Genomic DNA, 17,908 nt, shown 5'->3' with positions numbered 1-17,908 from the left:
TATTAATCCAATTTAATGGAGCAAATATTAGAATGTAGGTTGTACATGTAGGTGTTTTTGGCCCTAACAAACCCATTACTGGGTACGATAAAGGGTTTTGAAAAAAAAAATGTGCTAATGGGTTCCAAAAACCATACAACACAAAGGAGTCACGCGGCTCTCTGAAGTCTGCAGGTGACTAATTAGTTCCTTGTCTAATTTGCACACCGTTCATTGTTTGTTGACCCCCTGCTTACAATTTGGACACAGTGCTGAGCCAATGATTCTATTTACAATCCAGTTGTAAGGCGCAAAAGCATCTCTGTCTTGAAGGGAGCGAATCCCCCCCTGCAAGACAAATGAATGTTTAATAGCGATGACAGCGCTGCGCAGTCTCTGCTCGATAAAGCATTTCCTTCTATCTGTGTTTCTTTCGACCTTATCTTTGCAGGCATAACCACGTGAATGACAAGTCCAATGGAGGCCCTTCTGCTTTATCTGATGGTCCTCTGTGCGGCTGTCAAGGCCCACAAGGTTCAAGTCTGCCCCAAGCGTTGTGTGTGCCAGGTGCTGAACCCCAATTTGGCGACACTGTGCGACAAAAAGGGGCTGCTGTTCGTGCCACCTAATATCGACCGGCACACGGTGGAAATGCGCCTGGGCGATAACTTTGTCACCAGCGTCAAGCGCAAGGACTTCGCCAACATGACCAAACTGGTGGACCTGACGCTTTCCCGCAATACCATCGGGACCATCGTCCCGCACGCCTTCAAGGACCTGGAGAACCTGCGGGCGCTCCACTTGGACAGCAACCGGCTGACGCGCATCACCAACGACACCTTCAGCGGTATGTCCAAGCTGCACCACCTCATCCTCAACAACAACCAGCTCATGCACGTTCAGATCGGCGCCTTCAACGACCTGACGGCCCTGGAGGAGCTGGACCTGTCCTACAATAACCTGGAGAGCGTCCCCTGGGTGGCCATCCAGAGAATGTCCAGCCTCCACACTCTCAACTTGGACCACAACATGCTCAGTTACATCCCAGAGGGCACCTTCTCGGGTCTACAGAAGCTCAAGAGGCTGGACGTGACCTCCAACAAACTCCAAAAGCTGCCGCCAGACCCCATTTTCCAGAGGTGAGTGGATGTCATGAGTAAGTCTCAAGTAAAACCGGCTTGAGTCAAGTCATGTAACAAGAGTTCCTCATCCGTCCCATTTTCCAAAGAGCGGGGGTCCTAGCCACTTCTGGGATCATGGGGCCCACTTCGTTCGCCTTGAGCTTTGGCGGGAATCCACTGCGGTGCAACTGCGAGTTGCTCTGGCTAAGGAGGTTGCGGCGCGAGGATGACCTGGAAACCTGCGCCTCGCCTCAACACCTCGCCGGACGCTATTTCTGGACCGTGTCAGAAGAGGAGTTCCTGTGCGAGCCTCCTCTCATCACCAGACACTCTCAGGTGTGACCCCACACACACAACTCTCGATTCATTCGCTGTAGCCCCACATCAAATATCACACTCGGCTCACATGACTTCCCTCGGTCGCTCAGTTAATGGGATATTGTAAAATACACACACTGTCAACAAGATTTACCGGAGGTATCTGCATCTGATATTTTTGCAGAATTTTCAGCATTTTCCTCTCCCTCGCGATCAAAGCCAGCCTCATTATTCATCGTCTTTGAGCCGACAATCGTTATGCCAAACCTGTTCAAAATATGCTTTCGGAAAACCGAAGCAAACAACATCTCCGAGGCTTCTCATATTCTCAATAAGACCAACTTTGAGGCCGATTCACCGAGACTTCTACTCTATTGTCTACTTAATATTATTTCTCCTGTTTCTACCTCTACTCAGAATATTTCAAGATTCTACTAAGACTGCTACTTCTACTGTCGTCACCATGAGCTACAACACCTTATTTTTAAAAAGAAATGAGCAGCACACACTTTGTGTTCTAAAATGCCGCACTGTATGAGTGTACTCCACTTGTAGACAAGATCCTATTAAGCTATTTGCTAGATTGTGATAGATCTGCCATTAAGGTGATGAGATCTAGAAAAACATCCAAATAAAACCATCCAATCAAGGCGGCGTGGCACAATAAACAGCCGTATCTCACGTCTCTTTTACATCACGGCGGACGTTTATTGTTCACGCGTGTTTGCCGCCGCATCGACGGCCGCGCCGACGCGCTAATTCACCGTTACGACTATGATCAATAGTCGATTACATTTACAGGGAACAGAGATGTAAAAGTCCAAACGTGGTCAATATATCAGCTCGGTGTTGTTGCTGCAGGAGCTGCGGGCGCTGGAGGGTCAGAGCGTGACGCTACGGTGTAAGGCTCGGGGGGACCCGGACCCCATCATTCACTGGATCGCCCCAGATGGACGTCTCATGTCGAACTCTTCCAGAGCCTCCGTGCACGCCGACGGCACTCTCGATATCCACATCAGCACTGTCAAGGACTCAGGTTGGTTTGGAGCGTCGACCAGGTTAGATAATTAAGGATGGAATAAATACACCGCTGAATAAACGCAAAGAGCTCATAATACTGAAAAATAATAATAATGGGAAAAAAATGTGCAAAAAAAAAACAAAAAAAAAACACCTCTTCAAACTGAGCCTCATCATGCTATTTTACAGAGAAACTAATTTGATACCGGACCTCATTAGCATGTGCTAAATTATGACTTGTGAGTGAATATTTTTAAAATCATTTTCACATCACTTAGATTCCATCTTCAAGAACATGTTGAAATATTTTGAGCTGGCAGGGAAAACTTTTTTTCTTCACCTGTGATATTACAGCTGGCCACGGATAGCACACGGTACTGTTCAAAACACATCTATAGCTTCAAATATTTACAGTCGGATGACAAAAAACATTTCTTTTCCAGACTAAATGTGAAACTACAGCTTTCCGCTGGTTAAATATTATTTAGCCGATATGCTAGCATGCCATACAGGAATGCTGGATCTGTTAAAACAATTCCATATTGACTGTTTATGTGGTAATATAGTTTAAAGCAGGTGTGGGCAAACTACGGCACGGGGGCCACATGCGGCCCGTTAAAGGTTTTAATCTGGCCCGGCGATCTTGAAAAAAATTAAATGAATAAACTTGGTTAAAGTTTTATTTTCTAAATACTGTGGTTTTTCAAAGACATATCTATTGTTGTAATGATTTTGTTCACTTTCATTTAAAATCCATCTAGCTAGCACAAGTAACATAAAAACTCACACGCCGTGCCTTTGTTGGTTTATTCTGGGGAAAAAAAAGTGTAATCATGCATTGAAGAAAAAAAAGGCGAAAAATATTTATTGACTTGGTGCTCAATGTTCTTTCACTTAACGTCTGAGATGTAGCGCCATTAAATAGTCCACTTAACAAGTGCTGTTCGGCTTTTTATTACCTTTGTAATGTTCAACCTTTTGCTGTGTTTGTGCTAAATGAAGCTCGCTGTAAATACGTTTAAATGTAGGCGTAATTGACCTAAACTGTGTTGTTTTAAACGCACATAAAAGCATTACTATTTTTAGCTTTAGAGCAAGGGTGGGAAAGCGTTTGTGCCCACATTTTCAAAATGGACAGATGGGCCAGGTCATTTGTAGATGGGAATCGAGGCCTAATGTGGATTTAAAAATAGTGTGTACTAAGTTGTAGTCATTTTTAAATATTATTAACTAGCTACTTTATTTTATCAAATCATTCCAAAAAATGTTAAATGTATATTTAAAATTATGTTTGTATTTATTTTACAGTAAATCCAATAAAAAGTAATAAAAAATAATTTAAAAAATAAAAAATGAGAATATATGCAAAATAATTGTAATATAATTTAAATTAGATTATAATAAATGAAATGTATTTTTTCTTTATTTTTATTTATTTAAATAAGTTAAATGTTGATAAAAGTATATTGCATGTATTTTGTTTTTCCTTTCAAGTGTAGTCAACCAATCACCAAATTATTTCATGAGCTTAATTAATTAAAAAAATGCAGTTAGAAATCAAATTTATAAATGTGTTTAATTGTGGTTATTAACCCAAGTTTTAATAAAATAAAAAATCTTAAATGTATCTGCATCCATTTTGCAACTACTTAACAATTAAATAATACATACAAATTTATCCATTAACTAGATTAAAATTGCGGCACTCTGTATCTGTAGATTGTGACAAACAGAAGCAAGGACACTCATAAAATAATTTTACCTCCTTCTAGGTTCCTTCACCTGCGTGGCGTCCAACCCAGCCGGAGAAGCCCAGCAGAAGGTAGATCTGGTCATCGCTAAGTTGCCTCACATCACCAACAATACGGCCGCTGAGCAAGAGCCTGACCCAGGATCTTCAGACATTGCCACCGTGACCAAGACAGGGGCAGAGGGCCCGGGTGGCGGGGTGCTCCTCGGGAACGCCAAGACGGGCCCGGAGAAGAAGGTGGTCATAGCGGAGGCCACGTCCACCTCGGCTGTGGTCCACTTCAACTTCCAGAGGAATATTCCTGGAATTCGCATGTTCCAGATTCAGTACAACGGCACCTATGATGACTCTCTGGTGTACAGGTGAGATTTAAGGGTACGCATTTAGGAAACGGAGGCAGCACGGTGGGAATGGAAAGATATAATATGAGAAAAAAACAAAATATGAAAAAAATAATTTGTATTACAATAAAAGCACAAAATCTGAATATGAGAAAAAAATGCTGTAATTTAAGACAATAAAGTTGCAGTCATATGAGGATCTTTTCCATATTTTGCCGGAATTTTTTTTTGGGTAAATAATAAATAAATAATGCTAATAAAATAATAATAAATAAAAAAAAGAAAAGAAAAATAAAAAAATATTTTTAAGAGCGTTGCAATATTATGAGGTAAACAAAAGTTGTAATATTACAAAAAAAAGTTTTAATTTTAAGAAGATTAATCATGAGAAAAATATCTTATTTATAAATATATATTAAGAACATTTGTCAAGATCAAAAACTTCTAATTTGACAGATAGAAATCTCAATATTATGAAGAAAGAAAGAAATCATTTCAATAAATAAATTCTGAGAAAACTCCACACCGGAATGCCATGAGTGAGAGTTGAACGCAGAACAATTGACGATCTTCCCGTCCCAAATTAAACTTGCTCAACTTAAAATGACCTCAACCACATGATTGCCACACCCATAGTTTTACCGACTCAGGACACTGACGTCCCTCAGGGTATTCGGTCTCTAAGGCCGGGACTGGACTGTCTTTGTGATTATCTGCGGTGTCCATTATTGATATCGGGAGTACTAATGCACTGCGCAGCCCATTTCTCATTCTTCAACTCCTAATCCCCTTTTGCCAGAGTGTACCATTTACCGCCTTGATAATGCTTAATCAACAAAATCAAAAATAACAAATGTCAGCACTAAGCTGAAGATGAAAGCACCGTCAGCCCGGCCAGCGTTTGGCAAAAAAAGAAAAAAAAAAAAGAAAAGAAAAAAAAAAAACATCCCAGGCGTCGTCTTTCATCTCTTTTACTCTCTGCTTAGGCGCTCATCATCACCAGGACATGATAGGACGGACGGGAACAAAAATGATGCAGTTAACAGCGTGTTTTTGGCGTTGAGCCGCATTGCAGGAGAAAGATAGACAGAAGCCTTAATAGCCAACGGTTCATCACCAAAGACGCCGCCGAGAATTAATCAAATGTCACCAATGATGAAACGCAGGCACGTCTCAAAGACGGCCGACTGTCAACATCCAAACAATCAACTGCATAATCTGATGGGCCACTAATCCAAGGGTGGGCAAATTTGATTGCCGTTTTAATTTTCAAACAGGACAGATGGCTGAGGTCATTAACAGATAAGGGAAAAAAAACAAACAAAATAACACGTGTGCAGTATGTTGTATTTTATTAATGGAAAAAAATAAATAAATAACATTTAAAAAATTAATGAATAAATAAATAAGATTATACATATATATATATATATATATATATATCATAAATAAAAAATAATAATAAATACAAATAATGCACATTCATGATGGCCGCGTGCCATACCGCTGCTCTAAACCCGTCCGCATCTTTCCAGAATGATCCCGCCCACCAGCGAAAGTATCCTGGTCAACAACCTGGCGGCGGGGACGCAGTACGACCTTTGCGTGCTAGCCATCTACGACGACCAGGTCACTTCGTTGACCGCCACCCGCGTCATTGGCTGCGTCCACTTCACTACCGAGCCACAGTACCTGAGGTGCCATTTCATGCAGTCCCAGTTCCTGGGCGGGACCATCGTGGTCATCATCGGAGGGATTATCGTGGCCTCAGTGCTGGCGTTTATCATCTTCCTCATTGTGCGCTACCGGGTGTGCAACCAGGGAGACGCTGATAAGGTTCGTCTGGTGCACTGGCTGGCAAATGTATTTTGTACCGAGACCTTCAGAGGGGGACATCATCCACCTAAAGTGCTCGGGCTGAACGCAAACACACGTAATAAGACGTTAAACGTTTTTCCCGACAGGCTCTGGAGATGGGCGACATTCGTTCCCTGAGCAGCGACGGGCAACTTCAGGGCTGTGGACTCCCCAAGTCTCTGTCCAAGCAGGTCCTCCGTCCGGAGAAGAACGACAAGGAGTGTCTCCGAGTCGCTCTTCCGCCCCTGGAGCCGACAAAGCAGCGAGCGCCCGTCGTGATCGCGGCCGCCAACACCGGCACCTCCAAACCCTCGCTGCCTGACTGCACCGTGTCCACCTCGGCCGCCAGCCACAGTTGGCACCCGGCTTCCCCGGGCGCCCCGAGGGGGAAGCGCCCGATTGCCCCGTCGAAACCGTCCGACATCCGGCGAGCCGAAGCGCAAGCGGACATTGAACTCAACAACGTCAACCGCAATAACTCGTCGGAGGCGAAGATGCCGCCTGTGGTATCCCGTAGCCAAGCGCCCAAATGGACTGCAGCTCCTCGGATCCCCCGAGCACGCCAGGCCCCTCGCCAGTACATGACCGTACCCGCGGGGGCCGTCAGGGTCAACCGCAGACACTCCCTCAATGCGGACTCATCCAGGGAGCGCTTATATGTGGCCTACCCCAAAACAGGGACCAGCCTGCGCTCCAAGCGAAGCCTGTCCATGAGTGGCGAGCTACCGCAGCTGCACAACGCCGCAAACATTCAGCGAGCCCGCGATAAGCTATCCCGCTCCGAGTGGCTCCTCGAGAGCACTTTGTGATTCAAATGAGTTTACCGACGGATTTTTCCTAAACTGGATTGTGGCCTGCTAAATGGAGAACCCCCTTGCCTTGTTGACGGCACTGGCGCTCGGCCACTTAGGGGGGGGGGGACTTGAAGACCCCCCGCCCCCTCGCAAATCAAAGGGAATATGAGCGGGTTCGCGGACTCGCCTTTGTTTTATACGCTATAACCAATCGACGTCTTCTTCGCAAGTGGACCACGAGAAGCACAACATGTACAGTATACAACAAGCTCCTGTACAAAGGTTTTCCAAGGCCACTATGGAAAGCTGTTTGCACAATTATTCGATGTTCATAAAAATACAGATTAACGCCCGTGTACTAGTATGCTCTTCGCTCACTTATAAAACAATCAAGCGTACTAGTAGGATGACCGCGTTTTACTAATACGGCACGAAGATCAAATAATTGCTTTCAATAAAGCCATTGGAGAAGTTATTCCATATCCTTGATATCCCGTTTAAGCTCCACGACTAGTACAATCTTTGTCAATCGAGTGCAATAGTAGAACAACTAGTGCACTAATGGAACGACTTTGTCTTCCACATACTTCTCGCGCAAGGATATTGAATAAATACTCAAACGGCTTTCTATAAATCCTCAATATCCTTGCTATCCATCTTAAGATCTATGACTAGTACAGTTTTGTCCTCACTATGAAAACAACGAAGCGCACTAGTAGATTGACAGACAGTCTCTTACTTGTAACACAAGGATAGCGAATGAATGCTCAAATGGATTTCTTGAAAGCCGTTTGATTCCATATCCTTGAAAGCCAGCGTAAGGTCCATGACAAGTGAGGTTTTTGTCTCCTTACTAGTCGAACGACTAGGGTGCACTAGTAGAAACATTTTCCAACCACGAGTGCCACTTTTGGCATTCTCATATGGAATTAAACCTTGCTAGTAAACAACTGTGTGTCATGCAGACATTACTAGTAGGAGTCATGCTACTAGTGCAACCTTGTTGGTCTACTCATCTGCTGATTTGTCTTACTAGTAAGGCCAAAGAGCGTACTAATACAGTACATGGAGCGGATGATAGAAGAGCAAGAAAAAGGAATAAATTCCCAAACGGCTTTCCATTGGCGACCCTTATTGTCATTCCGAATGCAGTAACCCGGACACTCTGTACGATAAAGACAGACGAGGACTCGCCTCTGAGTGACCTTGCCGTGTTTTGTGTGTGCGTGTGTGTGTGTGGAGATAATGAATGTGCTTTTACATCCCAGACGCAGCACAATGCAGCATTTTTTTTCCCCAGTGGCACGAGTTGACTCAGCCTGATACTGCCCTCCGGTTTGAATCGATCAAATCACTTTTATCACATAATTACGTCAAGACCCGACGGGCACGGGTGAAGCTATGCGGGGACAAACTTCAGATGAATGACGACATTTCCATGCTTCCCCCCCGATCTTTATTTTCTTAACGTATTATCACGCTGGTGTAAATTAACTGAGAGGAACGAGCACAATTGAGTACTGGGAAGGGGTGGCGGGGGGTCGGGGGGTGGGGTGTCAGCTCTTGATTTTGCTGTTGTTTCTGTTTGATGTTTAACGGTATAAATAAAGCAGTGATACGAGGGACATTTCACTTGGGATGTCCTGGACTACAGTATGTGTGTGTTGCTATTAAAAGAACGAAAACGGTTCAAAGTTGCTTTTTCTGGAGCAGTTTTCCGCTGTCAATGGCGATCTGGCTCCGATTTGACCGTGGGGTGTGTTGGCGGGACGGTTGCGTCTGTTGCGTAAGCAGCGTGACAACATCATGTCAGAGTGCCAAAATATCAATTCATGTTAATGACGTCACTCCGTGTTTTGGGAAAAATCAGAAAAACGCAAACGGCGTTATATATATTTATAAATATATAAATGGTTGCCCAAATATATATATATATATATATATCATTATAATTTTTTTTTTTGGTGAAAGCTCATCAATTTTTGATTGGCTATTTGCCTTTTACATCTGTGACATTGCGACACAGTTCACCAAGGGTTAGACTGGGATTCTCTCTTTCAAACTTGACCGTCTCATGATACCAGGACCGACTGTAGCCGAGCGTATCCGTGCGGTATTTATCTAACATTGATCCAAGACGGCAGCCGCGACGTTACATGAACATAAGCTCATCGCTTGGATATTTTGGTCGCCGGATCTTGTCTGATTGATTCTTACATGCGCCCTGCCTCTCACAGAGGGTGTCTCGGGGGGGTGTAATACATACAGTCGTTCGGGGGGGCGCGGGCGGGGGGGCCTCGCATGTACGACAAAGCATCACTTTCATCCACGCCAGCTGGTTGCTAGCATGTTTATTCAGCATTAGAAGCTCATTAGGGCTGATTAAAATGCTAAGGAGCCTGGCCGGAGCCTCGGTTCATTCTTTGCTGATGGAAAGCCAGAGGTGCCGTTAAATAATAGATGAGCGGGGGCAAGCCATGGAGCGAGGAAAAAATGGAGGGTTTTGCGAAACAAATACGGCAAGGAAGAGGAGAAGGAAGAGGAGGAGGGGAGCTTGGAAAAAGAGGCCACAGGGGGAGTGAGACGGAATGTGAAATAGGAGGAGGAACATCTTTTCGCATCCTTCTTTTGCAGCCTCGGGCTTCTCAGCATCAGGGCAATCACCCAAAGTGGGGTAGTGAAGGAGGGTGCGACCTTATTTAAAGTGACTGATTTTGGATGGAAGGCTCACAAGCGAGTCTTGACAAGGTCTCAAACCAGGGCTGGCCTCTATTGTGCTCACGCGTCGCATTTGATTTTTAAAACTGACAGATAAGTCTGACGATTCATAGATGATGGGGGGGAGTTAAAAATCTCTATTTTTTGTAATAAAAAAATAATCATATATATATATATATATAGATAGATATGTATATATATTTTTTTATTTTTATTTCATGCAAAAAAAACACATTAAAATGTGATTTAATCAAACATATTAAGATTACATGTGCATGTATAATTGTTCATCTTACAAATATTTTATATGATCTAAATTAATCAATTATATCATCAAAAATGTTACATGTAAAATTTTTACAAATATTTTTCAATTTTTTATTATTAATTAATCAATTGATCAAATACTTGTTAAATGTCCATACAGTATATTATATTAAATTGTAAATCCTAGCGCCATATACAGGTTTATGTGTGTAAGAAAAAAAAACAGAATGAGGCCCAACAGAGCTGGCTAAGCAGTAAACGTTATCTGGCCATTGCGACCGCACTGTAATATGACCATTGCCATGACAACAGCCTGAGGTGGAAGACCACTGATGCTGTGTTTAAAAGGCTACATTCACTCCATTTTAGGCTTGTAAGATTCAGTCTGTTTAAGACCTCAATACGGGTTAGAGTTAAGACTATGGTTGGGGTTCGGTTTAAAGTGGATTGAAATTCTTTTGACTCATGTTGGATTTCAAAGCGGTCGCACAGTTCCATTTTAGCCACATCCTCCCTTGCGAAAAAAAAAAAAAAAATCAGGAAAATGTAAAAAAAAAAAAAAAAAAGTGAAAAACTTTTTTCTGGTAGTACAAGTGTTGGGTCGCACCTCAGACAACCTCACCCCCGACTGCCCAATTTGAATCAGGCAGTCTTTTCCCACCTCCACTGTTGCACCAATTAAATTCAATTCCTGCCTTCATAGGCTTGTCATTTTCTTTGTGCCACTTTTAAATTGATGGCATGAGTCTCTTTACGGGGGCCACCGCCACGATCACAGAGAGCGTTGATGGCTCCAATCGGCGCCGGCGTCTTTGTTTTTAAATACATCGGCGGGCCTATTAGAACCAAACTAAGAGGCTGTTTGAATCCTCCACGTAATAGGAATACTTCATCAAAAGCGCCTTTTAGCACCGTTGGCTGGCCGCCGTTTCATTATCTTCCTGCAGCAGGCGCTCTCATTAAGGTTCCCGCATGAGAACATTGTTTCGCCGTTCCTGGGAGAATGAAACCAAGAGAGCCCGAGGGCCACCAAAACAACAACCCCCCCCCCCCCCCCACTCCGCCCACCTCATCGGGGTGGAGGTGGTGTCGCAAAAAAAAAAAAAAATATTCATGGGCAATTATGATGGAGTATGCATTATTGAGAAGAATAAATGGGTCCAGGATGAACATCCTAGCTCATTAATAGTGAATGTGACTCCTGTTTCTGGGAAAACAGCCGTCTGGGCTGCGAGAAGGATGGGAGAGGAAATTGAAATGGTCAATTCACAAAACGACTGTCTTGTTTACTCAGCAACGACTGGGATTGCTTCATCTCTATTACAGTATCAGAACCAAGCGTCAGGACGGTGGTGTTGCAGACATCGGGCCAGGGTTTGGACTGTGGGTCATGGTTAGGGTTTATGGTCATGACTCAGGTTGAGGTGAAGTCAAAGACCGAGGCTTTACATTAGAACGAAAATTAGGTTCAGTGAGACTTGGGATAGGACCAGGGTTGGTGTTTGGGTTTATGGTACTGGTTAGGTCCCAGTTAGTAGGGTTAGACAAGTCTAAATCTGGGTCCAGGGTTGGAGCTGTGTTTAAAGTGAGCAATTTCTTTTGTCAATTAGGGATAATTTGAAGGTTTTGTACCCGACTGAACGCTTCCTGGTGAATTTATCTGACTGTCACCAAAAGTGGACCCGGTACACTAGACAGATGACCGGAGTTCGATTCGAAAGAGGTTTGGGTGGTCACATATTGTCACAAATTGTAATCTTCACCCAAAGAGCTTTGAATGACAATAATCTACACGATTCTATATCAGGCGTGGGCAAACTACGGCCCGGGGGCCACAAGCGGCCCATTAAACGTTATAATCCGGCCCGCCGAACTTGAAAAAAATAAAATGAATAAACCTTGTGAATGTTTTATTTTCTAAATACTCTGTTTTTTCAAAGACATATATTGTAATGCTTTTGTTCACTTTCATTTAAAATTAAATGTACTTCATTTCTCCGATGAGGTGAGGTTACCAAAACACTCCATCCATCTCCTCCTGGTCCGGCCCCTCTGACAAATTTTAGAACCCATTGTGGCTCGCCAATCAAAAAGTTTGCCCACCCCTGTTCTATATGCTTCATGAGAATTTAGGAATTTAGCCATGTTCCTGCCAGAGTGCACTTTCTGATGATTCCAAACACAGTCACACAAAAAGGCGCAATTTCAGCTACCATTAGAGGTATGATTGCTGTCGTTATTGGCGACCAAATTTCAACTGAATCCCGACCACCGTGCAATTTGAAATTGGATAATTTCCCACGGCACACCTGGTGATCTCGCAGCACACTTCAGTAGATACACTTTTTGTGACATTTTTGTTTGCAGGCATGCCATGAGATTTTTTTCTAATCCAATTTTTACCAGAAGTAATGTTTCTAAAGAAGGTCCCGCTGTGAGGAGATCCATACGGCGAAAAGTGAAGTACTAACCCCGGATTGGTTGCCACTTAAACATCCCTCAACTGTCTTCACAGTTACGCCGTCTTTCTCTTCTCCACACATTCCCGCCTCTCGGTTACATGTGCCGCAGGGGTGATGGATGACGCAGAAGGCCAGGCTGCATTTTACACCGCGACACGGCCGGCCGCCATTAGCAAGCATTTGCCTGATAGCGGCTATCGCTCATCTGGGCCATTTGCTCAACACCAATGCTCGGCCATGATGGATTATTATTATTATTATTATCTCTCATTGATTGTCCAGTGTCGGGACACAAAGAGAACAAGGGAGGAGAGGCGGGAAGAGGAGGGCTCTCAGTTTAGTGATGCAATTCAATTTGACTTTTTAAAAAAGCAAATGCTAATCTTGACGCTTCCGTCTTGTGTGGCGGGTGGGCAGGGGCAGCAAGACCAAAAGCACTGACCTCCAGTTCCAACCAAATTTGAATATCTGAGCCGGAAAGGAGATCAAATATATTCCCAACAGTCTGTTCTCTTCATTCGCTAGTGTTTTTCTTGGCTGCACTGCTTCCTGTACAATTTTTAATTTTTTTTTTTATCCAATTAGACAAAATTCTCTGTGTTGCTATCTAATTTGGCAAGGGTCTGCAGAATTGATGCGAACTTACAAATGCCAGAACCGCGTAATTTCTAGACCTTCAAACATGCCTTGAAATTACTTTTATTTGATTTATTTCATGCACAATTAAAAAAAAACAAAATCATCAAAGTATAATCATAGCTGGAGCGGCGGTATTTGCACATTTAAAGCATGCTTTATCTTTTTCAAATTTGAATGACTCGCAATTGTGAGGCAAAGCACACATTTTAGGATTTCCTTGCAATTTATCTAATCCAGTTTTACGTGTGCAAAACATTTATTTTATTAATTGAAATAACTTTCAGCCCTCGTGGACATGGACTTTATTGTATTTGGTAGTTAGGATTATAGGAGGCTGCTTGGAAAAATAAAATATCGCTCCCTGTCCCCAAAAATGAGAATCCTTGCAATAGACGATGGAAAGCTGCCAAGGGGGGGATTGGAAGGGCGTCACGGTTCACTTCCAAACGCTGAGCCACGGCATAGCGAGAGCAATCGACACAGCCGCCGGGGGGGATTCCGTCATCCAGATCACGCAGGATTACCAATCCAGTCTTTTTTTTTTTTTTTTGCATGGTAATCTTATTTATTGCCGCCGCTGATCTCATCTAAGTGTGCTTGTCGAGTGTCGCGCTTAACACGGCTGTCACGCTAATTAGGGCGTGCTAGGCTAACATGCCAACACGCATCACAAGCAGCCCTCGCAGCTACGGCTTGATTATCCGCCATCTCGTATAGGCTGGGAGTGAACCGGAAAACGAACGAGGATATATTTCAAATGTGGCATGAATGCAGCCTAAATTCAGGCAAGAACCTGGTTACAATAAACACAATGAGCACATTCACGCCGGAGTCGCTGTCGGCTGCGGTTTATGCCCAGACACTCACGCAGACTTAAATGGCCCCGCCTCTTAAAGGCAACGCTTTTTGAAAAGTTGACAAAAATCAATCGGTTCAATCCAAGTTATTACATAATTTCACTACTCCCCCCCCCCCCTTCCCACATGAGCGCTAACCCAAGACGGAGGCGTGATCACGCGGCGACTGTATTTGCAATTTGGATGTTGATTAAATCGCGACACGCGCTGGAGGAGAATTTGAAATGCAGATGCAACAGCTCACCTTCTACGGCGGCGGCTCAAAGTGTTCATCCCCCGTAAAGGTCAACGTCTGATTGACGCCTTCGGTCTGGACGGGAGAGATAGGAAAACAAGAGTCAAATATTGACAGACCGTGAGATAAAATCATCTTGATAAAGCATCATCATCACTGCATATCGTTACACAACTGTAGCTGTGTTACAAAAAAATATATATATATGGTAGGCCTACATGATCTAAAGACGTGTATCCTGCGGCGCAAATTCGGTTTCTGCAATCAGCTCTGACAAGAATGAGGCGGCAAATGGGGAGGAATGGCATTTATTGTGCAAGAATAACAATCTCCGTCAAAGCACACCTTTAGGATTTACAGAGTGCTAACTGTAATCACCTGAGTAAATAGACACCGTTGTTCACACAGGGAGATGAACTCGGTTGCTACCCAAATAGCGGCAACTGGAGCGAGCCATATTTTCTCCGATAAATTCAAGTGTGGAGATTTGGCGCGTGCTATAAATCATGTTAAAGACGAGCTTACATTCGGTGCACATTTTAACACAGAGGAGCGTCCCTTGAGACCATGAATGTAACGAATGTGTGCAACTGAAGCGCTCATGACACACATACATTGAAAAGATTACATTTCAACACATTTTTGGTACAACTCATGGAGTTTTTTTTTGCAAATACTTTGAAGTTTTAATTTAACCCCTGAGACACCAAAATGATCCTTTTTCTTTTTCCCATAGTCAATTTAATTGTTCAATTTAAAGGTTAACAGTCCGAATCTTGGCCACATAGGTTCCATCTCCAGGACCATTTTTAGAACACATATTTTCAATAGATCATAATCCTGAAACGGTATGAAACTTTTCAAATGAAAACGATTGCTGTCCTATTAAAATATTAGGAAATTTGCTTTAAGCGTAATAACCCCCATTCAAAAAAAATGAAGAAATAAAATGCGCTATGAATATGTTTTGATGCAGATTTTTTCTTTTTATTTTGGAGGGGTAAAAAAACTTCCGATAAACAACTTAAATACAGATCTTGACAAGTTGGGATTCAAATAAACGAATGACGATAATTGCTGTAAACAAAGCCCGATAACCACATGGCACTGAATTGTGAAGCCGGGTTCTGGGTTTGACTTATTTTTCGGAAGCAGATTCCCCATTTCGGAATCCGGCATGAGACATCAAAGGTCTGACATGTTGAGTTAGCCACAGGCTGAATGTCGTTTGCCGCAATGTTGAATAAACAGTTAACCTTCTCCTGAAGTGTGTCTGTTATGAGGTCTTAAAAACAGAGACACAAAGCGAGAAGCTGGTGCTGCGGACGACTGAGCCTCTGGAAGTCTGTTCGCTGGCGAACAAACACGTAAGACTTGGAATCTTTTAAGTGGATATATTATCACGGCTCAAACATGTCGGGAAGCGTAGGCATATGATAAATAAGTTGCATTTGATTGACAGTTGAGCAGGGTGTGATTTCAGCGCACTGAGCGGAAACTGCAGCCAGATTTTTCACAATTTCACTCTTTGTAGGACGTCATCAGATGTGTGTGTGTGTGTGTCTAGTGACAGAGACAGTTCAGTCGCCGCATGACCTAATTAGCGATTTGGGGATGCTTATTATGGTAAAAACAAGACGGCGTCAAAGCTGCATAGCGCGAGTGGTCACACTGCAGCGTTACAAATCACCAGAGCTCATTCCGGGACTTTAATTACGGCACGGCGAAACAAATCGAGTGGCGGAGATGGGATGCCGACTGCAAATGAGGGCAAACAAAACAGAAAGGGAGGAAAAGAAAGTGTGTCAGAGAAGACGGCGGATGAATTCCGAGTTGTGTGATAGAGGGAAGGGGGGGGGGGGGGGGGGACATCGGCCTTGACATTTCAACTACTCAAAGACAGCAATCAGATGTGTAACAAGCGACAGCGTATGCCCGCAATAGCTGTCTGTGGCGCACACACGCACACACCCTCACTCTCTCGCCTGTTACCTTGGCAACATGTTTTCTGCATGGAAATAGCATCCCTGGCTGTGTTCCTCGCCGCTAAAAGAAGAGGTGAAAAAAAAAAAATACTTTAATATACTGGAACAGGTTGAAGTTGTGAGATTTGACCTGAGAGAGACGCGAGGCTCGCTTCTCAACTCATTCGACCCTCCAGAGACATGAAGAAAGACACTTTATTAGGTACGACTAAGATTGCTTAGGTGAATGTCAGATGTAAAAAGAAAAAAAAAAAAAAAAAAAAAAGATTTTGCGTTTTCTTGTCTAATTCACAGGTCCAAATTTCAAAATATACTCAGATTAATGTCATTCTTAAAATTCTCATATTGAATCACATAACGAAGGAAAGAATCTATTCATCAAAATGCTGCCCCCTTATTCGCCTCTCTGCAACGTTTAATGAAACCCAAACACAAGCGCTGTGGTAGAAAATCCCGCCCTTACAAGCAAAAGTGCGCTGCGTCCTTGTTTCCGGGAGACAGACTAATGAAAAGAATGAAAACCCGCCGCTTGCTCTGAGGCTGTGACGGCTGCCGAAAACTAACTACAACGCAGGTATACACTGAGCAACGGGATTAAAGATGTGGGAAAAAAAAAAAGAGAGGCGCTGTAATGAAATAAGCGCGTGAAAGAGAGCAGCTGCTGGAGCCTTGACAGACTGCAGCTGCATAACAAGTAGAGCATTTACTCTGCCCTTGTCACACCAATAAAACAACAATTCTGCTTCAATGAAATCCCTTAATACTTCAGGTACAGTGAAAATGACTCGGGCTGGGAAATATGACTTTTGAATCAAATTTCCCATGTGGTTCATTCCACTTGATAAAAACATCCAGTAATGACATTTGTTTTTGTTATTATTATATTTATATTCAATTTAATGGATATTGTGCTGGGCCTAGTGGAGTGCACTCCTTGGCCACCAGGTGGCAGAGTAAAACAGACAAAAGGATATACCTGAAGGACACTCTCACTATTGCTCAGTAAGCTGGAGCAGTTTTTCTTTGTTGAGGAAAAATACTATCTGCCCGTGAGTAGTTATTTAATTTCATGGCATGTTCTGTTCATTGCAGCAAAGCCTCATTAATGGTGTCAATGTCATCAGTAATCTCACGCTTTAGATCCCAGAGTCCCGATATCATTGTTCGATGTGCGACTTTATTCGTCATGAAAACTTGATAACTAATGTGCGCACAAATCTGATTGAGATTTAATTTTATCTTCAGAATGCATTTCTTTATTGGCCCTCCAACGTGCGTTTGCGTGTGCGCGTGAGTCTGTGTAATTTGCTTACGGTTCATGCGTGAAGACATTTTAAGATTTACATTTGACTCACACGCAATTGTAAAACAGCACCTTGGAGAGCTCCAGTGTAATGGCACCTGTGGCCAGCAGAGGGCAGGGTCAGAGTGCAAAACGGCTAGAATTGGGAAATGAACAGAGGAGAGCTGAGGGTGATGAGCTGAAATGCACTTAAATCCTGCTGACTGAGCACACGAGTGAACTTACTTGTCAGTGCAGTTAAGGTGGAAACAAAGGAGTGACG

At 43.3% G+C, this 17,908-nt stretch overlaps 1 protein-coding gene and 1 long non-coding RNA gene across 2 annotated transcripts in view; one reads left to right on the top strand and one right to left on the bottom strand.

Moving 5' to 3' along the window:
* lrfn5b (leucine rich repeat and fibronectin type III domain containing 5b) overlaps positions 1-8,868 on the top strand; it is a 19,911-nt gene extending 11,043 nt beyond the window's left edge. The window contains exons 2-7 of the mRNA XM_088286114.1: positions 431-1,118; positions 1,208-1,436; positions 2,280-2,454; positions 4,211-4,550; positions 6,065-6,365; positions 6,494-8,868. Of these exons, the coding sequence (XP_088142240.1) occupies positions 445-1,118; positions 1,208-1,436; positions 2,280-2,454; positions 4,211-4,550; positions 6,065-6,365; positions 6,494-7,195 (2,421 nt within the window). The 5' untranslated portion in view covers positions 431-444 and the 3' untranslated portion in view covers positions 7,196-8,868. The remainder of the gene's footprint in view (positions 1-430; positions 1,119-1,207; positions 1,437-2,279; positions 2,455-4,210; positions 4,551-6,064; positions 6,366-6,493) is intronic.
* Positions 4,249-17,908, bottom strand: LOC148316699 (uncharacterized). The gene is made up of 5 exons (XR_015840144.1): positions 17,872-17,908; positions 17,699-17,782; positions 16,351-16,404; positions 14,368-14,433; positions 4,249-4,489 (listed from the first exon to the last, which is right to left on the bottom strand). It is a non-coding gene; the product is annotated as an uncharacterized LOC148316699 (long non-coding RNA).

Source organism: Idiotropiscis lumnitzeri, chromosome 21 (assembly GCF_059441095.1).
Source record: "Idiotropiscis lumnitzeri isolate Australia: NSW breed Sydney's pygmy pipehorse chromosome 21, RoL_Ilum_1.0, whole genome shotgun sequence".
NCBI classification, from domain to species: domain Eukaryota; kingdom Metazoa; phylum Chordata; class Actinopteri; order Syngnathiformes; family Syngnathidae; genus Idiotropiscis; species Idiotropiscis lumnitzeri.
The sequence above is the reverse complement of the archived record's forward strand: the minus strand, read 5'-3'. Positions and strand labels throughout refer to the sequence as shown.